Source organism: Mirounga leonina, unplaced genomic scaffold (genome assembly GCF_011800145.1).
Source record: "Mirounga leonina isolate KUSES-001 unplaced genomic scaffold, KU_Mleo_1.0 Mir_151, whole genome shotgun sequence".
Classification (NCBI taxonomy): Eukaryota; Metazoa; Chordata; class Mammalia; order Carnivora; family Phocidae; genus Mirounga; species Mirounga leonina.
The window spans coordinates 50,059,491-50,076,681 of record NW_023270377.1 but is presented as its reverse complement, the minus strand read 5'-3'; the positions used below and the strand labels follow the sequence as shown (position 1 = coordinate 50,076,681).

The following is a 17,191-nucleotide window of genomic DNA, read 5'->3' as shown; positions in this document are numbered from 1 at the left end:
ACCAATGTACTGGTGACCTGTGTTCCCTGCACACAGTTTTTGGAAAATGTTCCTAAGTATTCCAGTCCCATGTTGCAAATGCATAAGAAATGCTTCTTGTAGACTTTTTTCTTTTGAAGCTACATAATGTGCACTGGATTGATGGCATCCAGTAGGAAAGACTCTTGCTTAATTTTGATTAACTCTGTGTCCTAATGGTATTTATTTGACCAAAAAACAAAACAAAACAAAACAAGAAAAACCCCACAAAACAAAACAAAAAAACAAAAACTTTTTGTACTGAAAACATTTATAAATACTCCACTGAATTTAGTTTTCCCTAAAATATATACCTGGAGGGTCCATCATATATCATCAGAACCTAAGAACTCCTCTGAAATAGCCGTGAGTTCCAAAGGTAATAAATTTATAGTCTGGGTGGAGGGTATGAAGGGAAATTGCTATAGCTAATATGGGACAATATATTAAAATTGTTAAATATAGACATACATGGGTTTTAATTGCTGCACAGCCACTCTGTTGGCTTGATTTCTACCCAAGCTTCATATGTAAAATAGGAATCACAATCACCAATTCTGAAATTGTTGAGAGGACTAAGTGAGATTAATACATGTAAGATGCTCACCACAGGGCCTGACACTTGAGAGTAGCCATTAATGAAACTACTGTTATCAATAAAAGACAGTCTTACAACCAACTCAAGAATACCGCAAGATATATCATCTTAAAAGCCAAACACAGTTTAACTCTTTTGTATCTAAAGCAATATGTGAGGAGCTACCAGTAACATTTAAAAGACTTTGTATATGGTCCCTTCAGCATTTTCTCTTGCCCCCACCATCACCCCAAAAGCAGGACTCATTATAACATGTGAATTTTCTTTCTTACTTTTTAAGGAGACACTAAGACATCTCCACTATAAATATACATCCTTCCCTTCCAGTAGCTTGCCCTTCCCCTGTAGGCCCAAGACAACGGTTCTCAACTGTAGGGTACAGAAATACCACAGACAGGATTATTAAAAATTCCGATTTCCAAGGCTTCATTCCCAGAGTTAGTAATTTGGTGGATCGAGGGCAAGCCCTAGAAGCTGATTTTTTAAAAAGAGAACAACTGATGCAAACAAATGTCTATAGATTTTAGCAAACATTGATGTTTGTTTCATAATATGTACTTGCTTTGCTATTATCATCCAGTGTAAACATTTGTATTTCCTACATGAAGTAGAAAGAGAGATCAGGATTAAACCTCTCCACAGCCTACAGATTATTATTTTTAAAGGACTAAAATGTCTCACTAAGTATATTTTTTATTGATGAGCAAATTAAGCTCTTTGAAAAAGTAAATATGTAAGATTTTGCTTCAGAAAATAGGAGAGATTTTTTTTTAAAAGATTCCAGGAGGACAATGAAATGAGATAACTTTGTCTCTAATGATATTCTACAAACCATTCATTTCAGAAATTAGGTTTCTTGTCTAAAAAATAAAATTACCTCTCATGTTTAAACTCACAGAAGCCTTTAAGGTATTTCAAACCTATGAATGTGTATCCGCATGTTTTTCTTCAGTGTTTACTACATCTTCTGAGTTCTTATGAAGATCGGATTCACCTACAACACAAGCAAACAAAAACAAAATAAGCCTAACCAAATGTGGAAAAAAACTAATAAGGTCAGGAACCTAAAGCAATTTAGTCACATGTTGAAGATTCAGTTTTACAATGGATTTTGTGGTACATTTCTCCAAAGGTACTAAATACTTTCTTTCCAGACTACGGATTTATAGAGTACAACAAGGCATCTTCTGGTGGTTGTATAACGTTGTGAAGTTGCAATTTATTCTGGTAATACAGAACTGAAATAGATGGGACATGTTTAAACATTTATTAAATCAAACATAAAAATTATGCATGCTTTTCTTGAATTTTGGAGGGGAGGACCAGAGGGAGAGGGAGAGAGAGAGGATCTTAAGCAGGCTCCAGGCCTAGCACAAGCCCGAGGTGGGGCTTGATTCTCACAACCCTGAGATCACGACCTGAGCCGAAATCAAGAGTGGATGCTTACCCGACTGAGTCACTCAGGCACCCCTTTCTTGAATTTTCTAAAACAAGTTGTTTTAAACAAATGCTCTAATGATCAGTGTCTTTTACCACACACCCCTTAGTTGCTATGAATTTAAACAAAGGACTATTAAGAGAATAGTAATTTTTAAGATAAGACATAATCTGCCAAAACACACTAATGGAATTTATAATCCAAGAATCACTCATCTTGTATATGAACCTTGAAAAAAAAACATTAACGTGGAAAATGTGCCAACATTTCTAGAGAGGTTACTGAGAATCTATCAAAAATAAAAATATAAAGCAAAGTGTATAGATAAGAGAGTCTTATGTGAAAAAGAAAGTAAACAAAATTAGCAGAAATTGATTTTTGAGTCAGTTACTCAAAATACTTTGATATTTCAGGAATTAGTCATATATGATGGCATGCTCTTTCTGTTTGAAATTTGATCAAAAATATACTAAGAATTAAGGGCGTCTGGGTGGCACAGTCGGTAAACTGTCTTGCTCTTGGTTTCTGCTCAGGTCGTGATCTCAGGGTCGTGAGATCCAGCCCCAAGGGGCCTTCTGCACTCAGCAAGGAGTCTGCCTAAGATTCTCTCTCCCTCTCCCTCTCCCTCTGCCCCTCTCTGCTCCACTCACGCACTCTTTCTCCCTCTCTCTGTCGCTCAAAATATATATATATACGTGTGTGTGTGTGTGTGTGTAAATTAACAGTTAAGCTTTACACCAGTTATCTTTGAGATAATTTCTTTAACATATATTGTAAGCCTGTTGTCTCAGTTGCAACAGATTTTTTTATTGAGGTTATAAAATTAATATATAAATCTTATAGGGTGTTAGTACAAAGCAAAATTATTTTGTTTCCCGCTTTCTCTTTAAAATTTCATTCAAGGGGGAAAGTTATCTTCTATCCAGGATGAAATTTTCAGGTAGTATCATCACTTTTGCAATCATCTTTAGACAATAAAAATATTGTGTGATCCCATTAAGTTGCCAAAGTCTCAATTCTGATATTAGATACTCTGGTCACATATATTACACATCAATCTTAAAACAAAGATCATAGAAGATTCCTTTCCAACTTTGAGTTTGTGGCAGAGCCCAGAAATGGTGTATGGCTGGGGGATGGTTGATGTTTCTGTTTCACTCTCCCGCAACGGGCTGCCTTGACTCCTGAGCCGGAGCAAGGGAGAAAAAGGGCTGAGAGGAGAAGCCAAGCTCCTACCTGACCAGCACCGTGGTAAGACGGCTTCGTACTCGCTAGACCTGGCAGGTGTTTGGAGCTAATTCTCCTGTGAACACATTCACAGGCTCTTCAGGGACTTCTTGCCAGAGGCCATGGCTAAAGATGTCTCACCACCTTGCTATGTGCACGTGAAACTCGGGTTCCTGTACAGTGTTCACAGCCCCCGGGAATTCTATTATTGTATCTTTAGCTTCTGTCTGCTGAGGTCCCTTCATCCTTCCAAATATGGGTGGGCCACATTTGGTTCACACAAAACCCTCATGAGGCAGTTGTTCCCATAAATTACGTGAGGGAAGACTGAAACTTACATAGCAGCCTCTCATATGGCTCATCTGTCACCAGCTACTCTTTTACATTTCACTTAAGAATTAGACTCCATTCCTAATATCCCTGAGGGTCCTGGTGCAGTTCTCTTCTCTTGATTTGAGCTAAAGAGGGAAGCATTTCTATACCTTTCCCAACAGCAGATAGCTCTTTAAAGAAAATCTTCTCACAAATCCTTTCAACCATTAACAACCTGCCCCTTTCATTTGTTTGAGTTGGGTAAGGATCATAAGCATCCCATAATTGGCTTTGAATCTTCTTTGAAATTCCTGTCTCACAGGATTTATTTCTGACATCTTAGACTTTTGGCTTAAACTTCTGATTTAATATTCTGTTACTTAGGACTAGATTAGAACAGAACAGAGTGAAAAGAATAGGCTGAACTAAAAGAGGAATATAACTAATTCACTGGTTCTTAAAATTTTTGAGAGAACCTTTTACAATGGGAAAAACACTAAGGATAAAGAACTCACCAGTAACAAAAGTGGATGAGAAACAAAATCATCAAGTGGGAATAATACAGCAATTACAATTTACAATCCTTGTTAAAATTAGTTCATATGTATTCTAACATGAACATATTGTTATATATTGGTTTATTACATCAGTAATGAGTGATCTGAGTAAGAAAGAATATAAATTAATGCATAAGAATGACAAATTTTATTATTATTAATAATATTAGCAGCAACAGCAAAAACAGTAAACATTTAGAGAATATTTACACTATGCTAAGTGCTTCATATATTTTATCATTTAATTCCCCCCCCAACAATTTTTATTGCCCAAGGTCACATATCATCTAAGGAGAAGAGCTGGACCTTCAACCCCCGAGCCACGTACTTCACTACTAAACCAAAGAGTTTGGTCGCACAGTGCTAACACCCTGACCCAAAGGGACAAGTTTCCATTGGATTTGAAAGAGTAAAAGCATTCCTTGTTGCTTGGAGAGATACAATTGCAAAGTTTCAAGTTGAGAAGTGTAGAGTAAACATGTCATTTTTCTGACAAGCTACTAGGATTCAAAATTCAGTTCTTCAGAGAAGAATGAGTAGTTTGATAGTAAGAACTGTGAGAAGCATTTTCTAAGAAATAAAACTCTTTTTACTGCCACTCTGTGTAGTAAAACCTGCAGTAGGAGACGGCTAAGGACTCAGATACCAGGGTCACATAATCCTACACTCAGGAGGATTTCAAAGCAAAAGGCTACAAGAAGGAATCAAATGTTTTCTTGTTAATACCATGGAGGAGATATAATGATTTGTGACTCCAGGAGTAAACTGTTCAATTTAAAATTCAACATAAATATGTGACTGGGGTGAGTATCTATGCTTAAAAAAATCAAAAGCTGTGCATTAGTAAAAACCCTGTTACCATTTTTGTGTCAATGATTTCTGACTCTCCACCCTGCAATATCACAACCAATCATCCACTGTAGACATAAGGGATTTCAAACTGCACTGTTTTCCTTGCATATTCATCCACAACAAGAGCAATAAATTGTCTCTAACCTAGAGACGGCAAACATCACAAGTTTCCTAATTTTTAGTGTTTATGATCAAATTCTTCAGTAGAGAGAAGACTTTTTTTGTATGAGTTTCCATCTACAGAAGAAAGAGTCAGGAGAGTATGTCCCCTTTGATTTTGTTCTTCATTTTCCCCATGGAGACGAAAACTACTTACAATCTTCATGAAGCTGAATATATAATTGTTAGCAAGTAGTTACCTGCTGCAGAAAGCAGATTTGGTAAATACTGGTGGTATGCAGAGTCTAAAATTCTAGGAGTCTTTAGATGTTCCTAATAATAGAATGTAAATGTTGTTTGACAAATTTGTAGACTGGTTGAATTGGGGAAAACTAAACCCCAAACAAATAATTATTTCTTCCATCTTATTTAGCTTTAAGTCACAAATCTCAGAGGGCTTAGTTGGTAGTTATCTTGACTAAGGTTCAAAAATCAGCCAAAATAGAAGCTAGTTTCACATATCCAGCTATCCTTTAACCTGGGATGAGAAGGGTTAGTGCTCTTTAAAAATGCCTTCCATGATATTTTTTTCCTCTCCTATGTACATCCTCCCATCTAACTTAGGCTGGCTGTGAGGAGAGGCTATTTGAAGGGATGTGTGGAGAGTGTCTCATCTACTTAGAGTTTTTAAAAGTTGTAGTGGAATAAATTGCTTCTCTTGGTCGTAATGCAAGTTGTTCCTATTACAGTATGCTTATAAATTGTAAATCCATGCTTTAAAATAAAAGCACTTTAAGCAATTAGTCACACAGCACTTTATTGATCTACAACATTTAGCCAGGATTGTGGGGAGTGATGCAATCTTTAATCTATCAAGACTCATATAACAGGATTACTCTCATGATGGAGGTGAATTTATTTAAAATAAATCATGGGTGCTCTATTATTTCTACATTACTAACATCAAAACTATTATCTCATTCTTGTTGAACTTCTTATTTGATGAGATTTCTATTTCTTACCAGTCTCTGGATTTTCTTTAATGAGCAGACTTGCTCAGCATGTTTTAAAGAAGCCTAGCCCAAGATGGAAGGGTGATTTGGGAACATAGGACCCTTCTGAATGAGTCCCATGAGTTAATATTATTGAATGGGTCTTTGTCCTGAATACCTCTTTATTTCCACGACAGTGTCCTGATACAAATCAAAATTAGTCAAGACTTCCAACATCACTCACTACCAGTTGTCTTGCTAAAGAATGAGCCTATGTTGGGCTTCAAAGAGGTTACGGAAATGAAGTTTCGACATTAGATTCTTGAAGATTTTCACCATTTCTTCTTGAAGGCTTATGTATTAAATCCTACCTGAAGAGATCCCTTGGATCATTTTTATTTACCTTCATTTTTTCATAATTTCTTCATAGAAATTAAATATATGAAAGAAAGATCAAAGATTTCAGCTATGTCTTTTTTTCATGATTTCTGAGAATTCCCTACATTCCTATAGTTAACAAGGGAACATTATATTAGCCAAAGTATGAACAGAAGTCCCAGAAGGAGTAAAGTCAGAACTAAAGAGTTTGGACTGTATTTGGTCTAAATTTAGGCATACTTTAAGGGATAAAAGCTAAGACGGTAAAATATTCTTTTGGAAAGTAAGTGAATTGCTATAAACTAAGTTTGCTGGATTAGCTAAAATCTTTTCCTTTTGAGGGCACTTAGGTGTACAGAATACCCTTTTTAAAATTTGTTGTTGTTGTTGTTTTCCTAAAGGTTTCTATGCCAAGAAAAAATAAAGGCAAGTATCTTAAGTGGCAGAATCCTTGACAGAAAGCATTTAGATAAAGGTTGTTCATTTTCAGCTCTACAAATTGGGCGGCTATATCCGTCATTCGGAATAAGCCACTTCCATTCCTTCACTCACTCCTGCAGAAAACTGGATGAACTTGAGAGATACTTTGAAGAGATACTTTCCAGGTAATTTTGATGGACTAATTAAGAATGGAAAGGTGATAGAAGAGTCAAGATCAATTTACAATACATCCACTCAATTGATGGAATTGATCCATTGCATATTTTCTCATGAAATATTCCATTGCTTTATCTCATATCAAAATTATTGTGATCAAGTAGTGTTCTTCTATAATATACTTCCTTAAGGAAGCCTTCTATGAGATCTCCATGTAGTTTGAAGGCACATATGTGAGCCCAGGAGAGAATAAGAATTACTGCAGAAAGCACTAAATTCTAAATTCTTCACATGTATTGACTCATCTAATCTTCACAACAGCTCTTGAGATAGACACAATTTTTACGATCCTCACTTTAAAAATCAGCAAACTGAAACAGAGAGATAAAATAACTTGCTCAATGTTACACAGCAAGTAAGTGATGGGACCAGGATTGAACAGATAGTCTAAGTCCAGAGTTCTAGGTCCTAACTCTACACTATGCAGCCTTCCTGGGTAAAGTTTATTTAATAGCTATGTTTTTTTCTTTCCTTAGTATGAGTTTATGCCTTATCTTTGAAATTAAATCTGACGGTAAATGATAGTTTTTTTTTTTTTTTCCTAAGGCAGAGACAGAGAATAAGAATAAATAAACTTCTTTGTGAAAATACGTTCTTTGGTATTAGACACAAAGCCAGTCTCAGCTAATTAATTATTGGGGTGTTTCTACTAGTCTACTACAATTAACCATTAAGTCAACTGTTAGGGAATCACAGTAAAGAAGGTATATAAGAGCAGCTCTTAAAAAGACAGGTTTTTCAGGGGGAAAATAACTTGGCTAAACTTATAAACTGAATTATATATTGGACAAGTCATTCTCAAATCCCACAAAAGAACAGTATATGGAGCCATTTTACTCCTGATGTTCACTTCTACTATAATAGAAATACCTTTTCAAGGATATCTGTCCCTTAAATTTTTATCAATCTTTTTTTTTTTAGTGGCAGAGAACTATTACAGAATTTGTTCAGAAAAATGGTAGAATTGATGTAAAAGATAAAGTTTATGAAAGTCACATTACCTTTTTGATGTTTTAGAAAAGGGACCTCCAAAGTGAAAATATAAGCTTTATTGCAGAAATGACACAATAAGTGATTAGATGCTCAAAGAAAATTAATTGACACAACATATTATCCTAGTAAAGAGAAATGCTACAAAATGCCGTTTAGATATTTGAAAGCATAAAGATGCTGGCGTAGCCATAGCAGTTCAACCAGGTCAATTAAGGAATTTGTAGCTTTTGTGGTCAGTGATACCAATTGTGCAATCTGCAAAAATGGATTCCTTTTCTCTCATGGGGCCAGGCAGATTTCCAGCAAGTAGATTGAAATCTCCAAGTTTTTTGGTCAAACTAGAGCTGCCACCACGCATGAGGTTTTACTTAAGGAGGTTTACTGATCAGGAAAACTGAACACTTGTATGAACTGGTTTTTGCTTTTGAAAAAAAGGGTACTTATTTAAAAAACCTTGAGACCATATTATTAAAAAGTTGTGAAAAACTAAATTATACTTGGCATTTGTAATTATCCATGTTTGTAGGAATTATGGTGGAAAAATTATGAAGGTAAATATAATTGATTTCTTTTTTTTTAAAGGTTTTATTTATTTGTCAGAGAGAGAGAGAGCACAAGCAGGGGGAGTGGCAGGCAGAGGGAAAGGGAGAGGCAGGCTCCCCTCTGAGCAAGAAGCTCAATGCGGGCTCGATCCCAGGACCCATCCCAGGCAGATGCTTAACCAACTGAGCCACCCAGATGTCCCAATTGATTTTTTTCTTAATTTTCAATATATTTTACTTTTGCTCCTAAAACCTTTTGTGATTTTTGTATTCATCAATAGTGGTCTTGAAATGATTTTTTTTTTCCCTAATTCTACTTATTTTTTTCACCATTTGATTTGTTGCCTAAAAAGCCTGGATTCTCAGGAGCTCAATTCTAGTTGATTTCAAATAGAGTAGACACCCTCAGAATCAAATAAGAGGCTATCTTGCAGGATATTAATATTGTCTACTAGCAAATAGTATACAAGTATTAGGATGTAGGACCATATTCTATAAAGAAATAATATGGAATCTGTGACTTATTTTAAAAATAAAAATATAATCGTACTTCCTGTCCTTTTGCCTTTTTTCTAGTAATATATTTTGATAATCCTAACAAAATATCGAATTCTTTGTAGAGATACAGAGTTAGAGGACCAATGCTCTTAAATAGGTTATGACTTGACTTTTAGGTATGATTACATTCTATCATTCCTTAATCTACTGAGAAAGCATCAAGAAAATCATTAAACTTTTCTTTTGCGTGTCTCTCATAAGTTATAGTCATGCACAATATAATCCTACTTTTTATAATTCAATATAAATACCATAAGTAATTTCTTTAGGGGCACCTGTGTGGCTCAGTCAGTTAAGCGTCTGCCTTTGGCTCAGGTCATGCTCCCAGGGTCCTGGGATCGAGTCCCGCTTCGGGCTCCCTGCTCCACGGGAAGCCTGCTTCTCCCTCTCCCACTCCCCCTGCTTGTGCCCTCTCTCTCTGACAAATAAATAAATAAAACCTTTAAAAAAATAAGTAATTTCTTTAACTCATAAGCATTTGGTAAACTCATAAACATTATGGTAAAGTATAGGAGGACATTTTTGGCTGAATACGGGTTTCAGAGCAATTTTTAAATCATTGGAAGTTAAGTTTCTTCCCTTTACTATTCACAAGCCTTTACATTTAAATCTTTAGGAGAGTTATAGAAATATATTTTTAAGGAAAAGAATATTGGACACTGAAAAAATACACTGAAACACAGATACTGAAAATTTTACCATAGGAATTACTTACATTTATTCAATTGTATATAAATGTAGGATACACTGTGTATGAATCAATATATGTCTTAAGTTCTGAGTGACCCAACTAAAATGATGGTAAAGACAGAATGAGTTAAAATTGTTAAGTGTAACAATGAAATAGTGCTTGAGAAAGAAAAAAAAATGATTTGTAATACTCAATAAGGACCATCTGTTAGAGTGCCCTTGACCAAATAGAAAGAACAAGAGGCATGCCTCGGATGGAGAGGATCAGTGGAACCTTCTGGGAATAATTTCATATATCTGACTACATCCAACTATGGATACAATCTCAAAAGATAAATCAGCTTTACTTCCAAATTGAGTAAGGAGCACATCTTTCTACTTGTGTTGCTACCAGCACAGATCTCTGCTTGTCCTCATCCCGGCACCCGTGGAGAAACCATTTCTTCATCACTGAGCCAGCCCATAATCACTAGGGAATGCAAGCCTGCTCCTTCTGCCTTCTTTCCAACTTCTATTGTCCGTGTAAATACAACTGGGGAGTTCACACACTCGAACAGTATCACTTAAAATGCCCCCAAATTCTTTTTTTTTAAGACTTTATTTATTTAGAGAGAGAGAAAGAGAGCGAGCGAGCAGTGGGGAGGAGCAGAAGGGTAGGGAGAGGGACAAGCAGACTCTGCGCTGAGCACGGAGCCCTACACAGGCTCAATCTCACGACCCCGAGATCACACCCGAGCCAAAACCAAGAGTCAGACGCTTAACCAACTGAGCCACCCGGTGCCCCAAAATGCCCCTAAATTCTGCTGCTGTTACAGTTCCTCCATCAGCAAACAGTTTGGGCAAGACTTCTGTAAGAAAATTTAGAAAATGTAAATAAACTAACCTGTCATAACTAACTTCTAGAAGATGATCCAGAAACTATCCAGAAGGTTACGGGCTTTGAATTTAGACAAACTAGGCACAAATCCCAGCCTTTTCAAAGACTAACTGTATGGATTTCAACAACTTAAATTCTCTGAGCTACAGTTTTATCAGACTGTAATTCTGACCTTGTGAGGTTTCTGTAATAAATGTTTGTGTAAATGATCCATGGGAAGATATATAAACGATGTAAAATTCCCTCCCAAATTCATAATTTTCAACTTTTTAAAATAATATCTATGGGATATAACACACCACTTGAAAGCTTATGGGATCAGTTGTGTTGAGACTAAACAGAAGTAGATTTGATGAAGCAATTATGCTGCTCTCTGAGGTAAGTTTTCAGAAGAAGTTGTTTTCTCTTTCTGGATTTACTACTACCATGATGCTGTTTTTTGTGTACTATATTAAACTGTTAAAAGGAATGAGCAAGATTCATTTGTAATATGTGTGCAAACCTGTGATTTGGGTAACTAACTCGCCCCCGCAGACCTCAGTTTTCACGTTGGTAAAATGGTGATAGTACCTAAATCATAGGGCTGTTTGGCTGATTAAATAGGAGAGAGACCATGACAGAACTCGGTATAGCCTGACAAGTAAATGTGTACTTAGTAGAAAAGGATTCTGCATTCTATTTAGCATTAAGACCAATAAGATTACAAACATCCACTTTCATACATACTGTAATACACAATACTGCATTTTAAGATATTTCAAATACGAATAACAATACATAAGGTTTAATTAGTGAACCTATCACAGTCTATTAAAATGTCGTGTTAATCATAATGTAAATTTGATCTTTTAAAAATATTTTAATACTTTCCCATCAGTTTTAATTATCTCCTTTATTTCTGGCGGGAAAATCTTTTAGTTTTGTGTTTTAATTTTTCAAGCAATGATACAAAACCTATTTTTTTAAATTTTCTTTTTCCTGTTGAGAAAATCTTTGAAGTTTTCTAGCAAGATATGATTTTAAATAATTCTGTTTGACTAAAATATTATTACATATTCAGTACATTTCAAATAAATTATAAAATGTGAAAAAATAAGCAAATATCTAACTTAGTAACTCTTATGATGATTTTCTGATTACAAAGATAGGTCATAGGTACAGTGATTAAGTTTTTTAAAAATGTCCTGATGATGATAGGAGATAAAGCTTTTTAGAGGGATTCTAACGAAGTTGAAAATAACTAACCAAATCATGAGCATTCCAGACACGCCTAAGCATGCGTGAAGAACTAGAGATGTCATTTTAGACCATTAATCAGGCTTTTGTTTTGTTCAATGGGTTAGATTTGAGGCCAGAGCTAAATTGTTCTGTACAACGGAGGGGATTTTAGTGGCCAAGAGGGGGAAGAGAGGAGTTGAGATTGTGAATCAAGAGGAATATGAGACTAAAAGGTTTTGGAGAAAGAATAGAGGTGAGTGATGACAAACAGATTTACATTTTGCTCGGAGGTTTATTGTTAAGACGACAAAGCTTCCAATGTCCTTGGAACTTGGAATTATTGGGGGACTATGACAAAGTCTTGAACCTAGGCCAATGTTTTAGCAGTGTGACACCCCGAAGTTCTAGTTAGAAATTCTGGTAACAATTGCCAGAAAAGAGTAGCACCAGAAGGAGAGAACAGTCTCAGAGAGCTGGTCCCTACTTCCTGCCCATGGCTTTGATCTTATTCTGCCCCCATCACCTCTGTTCAACAGTGCAACATCCAATCCACTACTTTCGTCCCCACCATTATTTTCCCTACCCCCCAGATTTCCACTGTCACACACTTCACCCCAGAGTTTTCAGAGGCTACAAAACTCCTGTGAACTCTTGCAGTGATTGCTCAAATTGCTCATCTAAGTAAAATTAGAGCAAGTGAGTAGGTTTTGGGTGTCTGAAAACAGAGCAAGTATAGATACTGTGCAAGAGAAGAGGCTTTTGGGGACCATCCCCCCATTTAGTTTTCCCTTTTTCCATTTATCAGCTTTTTATTTTCTCTTTTTAGATCTTTTTTTTTAAAGATTTTATTTATTTATTTGACAGAGAGACACAGCGAGAGAGGGAACACAAGCAGGGGGACTGGGAGAGGGAGAAGCAGGCTTCCCATGGAGCAGGGAGCCCGAAGCGGGGCTCGATCCCAGGACTCTGGGATCATGACCTGAGCTGAAGGCAGACGCTTAACGACTGAGCCACCAGGTGCCACTCTTTTTAGATCTTTTAGCTAACAAAAAATATATGGTACAACATAGTGGGTAATATTTCATTTATAGGGTCTCATCACTAAATTCAGACCTTCATAAAATGGAGTCAATTCTCCTCTACCCGATACTGACCAAGTTCTTATCTGGCCTTGAGCAGGAACCACTGGAGATCTAAAGTGGAATATTCCATTAGTTCTCTTCTTCAAAAATCCTATCGGCTTTTGTTTTGCACATAGTAGGCCTCTGTAAATATTTTTGTGGTGACCTCATTAGTAGTTCTCAACTTTTTGTCAGGCTCCACAGCTTTAATATCTGCGACACACTCAAATCACAATATCTCATAATATACAGTGGCTCTCGCTAGGTGAGAGATGGTACACACCTCCAAAGGGGAATGTTGGAATCTCCAGGAGACATGTGCAATTGGAAACATATCCTGAAAGTCCTCTCCATTCCCACTCGTACTCCAAACACTGCTTTTGGTAGGCCCCTTTTGAATGCACTTTTCTCTTCCCATTTTGAGAATGCAAGTCAGAATGTGATAAATACCCCAACTGGAGTCTGAATAAGACAGCTATGCTTACATAACTAAGGGATAGCTTCTTGGAAAAGGCAGTTTAGCAGAGTTTTGGAAGATAGGTAGGATTTTAAGCAGCAAAGTGGAGGAGGGGGCCCAAGAAGTGAATTCCATGAGGAAGAAAGAACAAGGATGAAAGTAGAGGGGCAGAAGGCAAATGTTCCAGAGAAGATATGTGACCTAAGACACAGATATTTTAAGGGATATAGTTACCAAGGTACATGCTGTTGTTTCCTGAGTACAGCTTGCCAGGGTGAAGCTGGCTCTGATTCTAATCTGTACTTGGCTTGTCTTGACCATAAACTGATTAATTTCCTGTTCTCCCCCCTCCATGTCCTCTGCATTCATTTAAATGCACAAAAGTGTTCTATTTTGACCTACCTCTGTAAACTAGAGATAAGCCATATTGAACTTTTAAAAAATAAGATAGCCCAGAGGATGCTAATAGGCTGCCAGGGTTGAAAACTACTGAGTTCTGCCTTTATAATAAATGAACGAGTGAATGAATAAGCACATATTCACTGTTCCAACTGTATGCAAGCTCTCCTGGGGGTAAGTGACCTTGGTGAATACCACCTCTTAAAACTTCATAATTCTGTTCCATTATATCTGTTGTACTTCTGCTCTATTGTACTGATAATATAACATAGAATGTCAGCTAAAGAGATTAAATTGGAAATAAGAATAAACTAAATGCATAATATATAATTTAATTTACTAATAATTTGAAATATACAATTTAAAAATTACTAGTAAGATCTCATTTAAACTGTTGTGTTTTTGAACCATGATTAGAGAGAAAATGAGAGTGAGCTCTAGTTGTTTTGTTTTTCCTTTGTAAGATTTTATTTATTTGGGAGAGAGAGAGAGCATGAGCAGTGTAAGGGGCAGAGGGAGAGGGAGAGGGACAAGCAGACTCCCCACAGCACATGGAGCCGAAGCAGGGCTCATCCCAGGACCCCGGGATCATGACCTGAGCTTAAGTCAGCCGCTTAACTGACTGAGCCACCCAGATGCCCCCAGAATGAGCTCTAGTTTTTTATCTGAAAGACTTTGCTTCCCTCCATTTGATTAATTGTCCCTTCTGAAATCTAAACAGTATGCATCTATTTTCTCAAAAAGATGCTTAGAATTGAGTCCTGGGAGTTTAAAAGTTATAATTTTGTCTACATGATGAGTTTTGATTCATTAAAAAGATAACGGGAAGGAATAACAAACATTTTACAAATAAATATTGAAAAAACATAACCTTTTAAAGTAATTCAATACAAAGTAATATGGACAAGTTGTTGTTGTTGAAAAACAATCTATTTTTATTGTCTCTAAGCAGCAGATGTAGAATTGTTAGGAGCACTGTTAGGGACTGATAGGGATTGCTGGCAAATAAGAAAAAAACAATGGGTCCAGAACCCTAATAGAGATCTACGGGATAAAAGCACAGAAATATACCACAGAGTGATGTAGGCATGTGGCAGGGAAAGTCCTGCTGTGTAGCTGGTTTGGGTGTAATGCTTAACGATCAGGTCTCAGAAGCATTAGGAGAAAAGGAGAATGAGAGATCAAGCAAAGGGGATGGTGAAGGTTTGGTGGCCTACAGTGGCTGAAACAGGGGGTCAAGTGTCAGAGGCAGGAGGTGGTAATAGCAAGAAGCAGATGGGGCAGGGTATGTCCAAAGAGATGAAAGGGAAAGAACAGAAGTCAAGCAAGGTGGTTATCCCAAGGTTAACATCACATTAGGAACTTCGATGGCATCTAAAAAAGAAGAAGAAAAGGAGGTTAAGAACCCTAAGTGGAATAGGCTTACTCTGCTTCAGTTAAAACACTTGAATGACAAGCTTCTGTTTGCTTCAAGCATGTAGCGTGGGGCCTTCAGCTAGACACTATGTTTTGTCACAGAGGAATAACAGAAGTTATATTATTTGTGCACCTGATTTATGGGCTAAGAAATGGATATATTATAAATATATTATTTAAAAAACCTAACTACTTAATATCCTTTTTAAATTTTTTTTTAGAAATCTGTTTTCTATCAAGATCCAAAAATTCCCTGATGAGACAGATAATAGCGACTTGCCTCATCATGGATAAAGCTCAGAAAACATGGCACTGAGTAGAAAGATATTCCTTAAAGAATGTATCCCACATGATACCATTTACACCAAAACATGCAAAACTAAACTATGTATTGTTTACAGTTACACAAATAGGAGTAACAGCTAAGAAACAAAAAAGAAAGAGAAATAATTATCATGAAATTGTTAAATCTAGTCATTCTTAAAAATAAAATTATAGAAAATTACAATTAAATATATTGTATTTAAAACAAAGGTGATAAATATCTAAAAATCTTTTCCTAATTATTTTGACCCATTTTTTCATTATCTAGGTCTTGAGGTTAATTATATCCACCAAATCTGTATGATGCAAATATCTTATGTGCGTATCTTTTCCCAGCTCCCATGGTCAGAGACTTCATACTGATAGCTTGAAACTGGACATGGTGGGAATATTTGCACCATGGATACATCAAACTTTGTGAATCAGGGCTTCATTTATTGTTTCACTGTTGTCTACAGTGGTGGAGATAATGATTTAAAAAACAGAGATTAAATTTAAAAGTGTTTCATGTCTATAACGGCTACATTGTAAATAGCACAGAAATTTGAAGAAATTTTTTTTCCAGTATTCAAAAACCATTATCCAATCAAATGACCAAGAAGTCATTTGCATTTTCAATGAACAAGTGAAGGCGACATACGCCTTCTATGTTTTCTAAGTTCTGACGTGTGTTTTTTATATTTCATCTTACTCCTTGATATAAATGAAAATATCGATCATATGTGAACAACTTACATTTGTCAGTTGCAACCATAAGTGGACCAAAGACACAGAGTCTGGCAAAAATCAGTGAAAGTATTCTGTGAAAACCAATTATCTACACAGAATTCACAACAAAGGCTACTGTATATTTTATTGTTACTTTTAAATTACGTGCTACACATCCTTTCTATCAGTAATAGTCACGATAAACCTGTATATATGTGTGTGTGTACACTTTTTTTGAGCCGGTTGTTAAACTTGTCAGCATGCTATTGTTTGTAGGCTGTGTTATTTACATATAGTACAAATATTTACAAATAGTACATATATGTTTTTATATGTTCTTTTGTGGTATATTTCACAATATATTTTTTAAAAAAACTAAAAAGTAAACAACTTAATTAGTCCTCTATAACTATTAAGAAAATTGAATCAGCAGATGAAAATTATCCCACAAAGAAAACAGTAGGCTTGCCTGGTTTTTGAAAGTAAATTCTGCCAAACATTCAATGCCAATTTAAGGCTCACAAACTCTCAAGAATTTAAAAACTCCGGACGCCTGGGTGGCTCAGTCGGTTAAGCATCTGCCTTTGGCTCAGGTCATGATCCCAGGGTCCTGGGAATGAACCCCAGATCAGGCTCCCGTCTCAGCAGGGAGTCTGCTTCTCTTTCTCCCTCTGCTGCTCCCTCTGCTTATGCTCTCTCTGTCTCTCTCAAATGAATAAATAAATTAAAAAATCTTAAAAAAAAAAGAATTTAAAAACTC

General features: G+C 36.1%; 1 protein-coding gene across 2 annotated transcripts in view; it reads right to left on the bottom strand.

The window, feature by feature from the left end:
* PDE1A (phosphodiesterase 1A) overlaps window positions 1-17,191 on the bottom strand; it is a 236,704-nt gene that overhangs the window by 4,291 nt on the left and 215,222 nt on the right. The window contains exon 14 of one of the 2 annotated variants that reach the window (XM_035007595.1): window positions 1,494-1,610. In XM_035007595.1, coding sequence (XP_034863486.1) covers window positions 1,537-1,610 — 74 coding nt within the window. In that variant the 3' untranslated portion in view covers window positions 1,494-1,536. The remainder of the gene's footprint in view (window positions 1-1,493; window positions 1,611-17,191) is intronic. The other variant, XM_035007596.1, reaches the window with a different exon arrangement.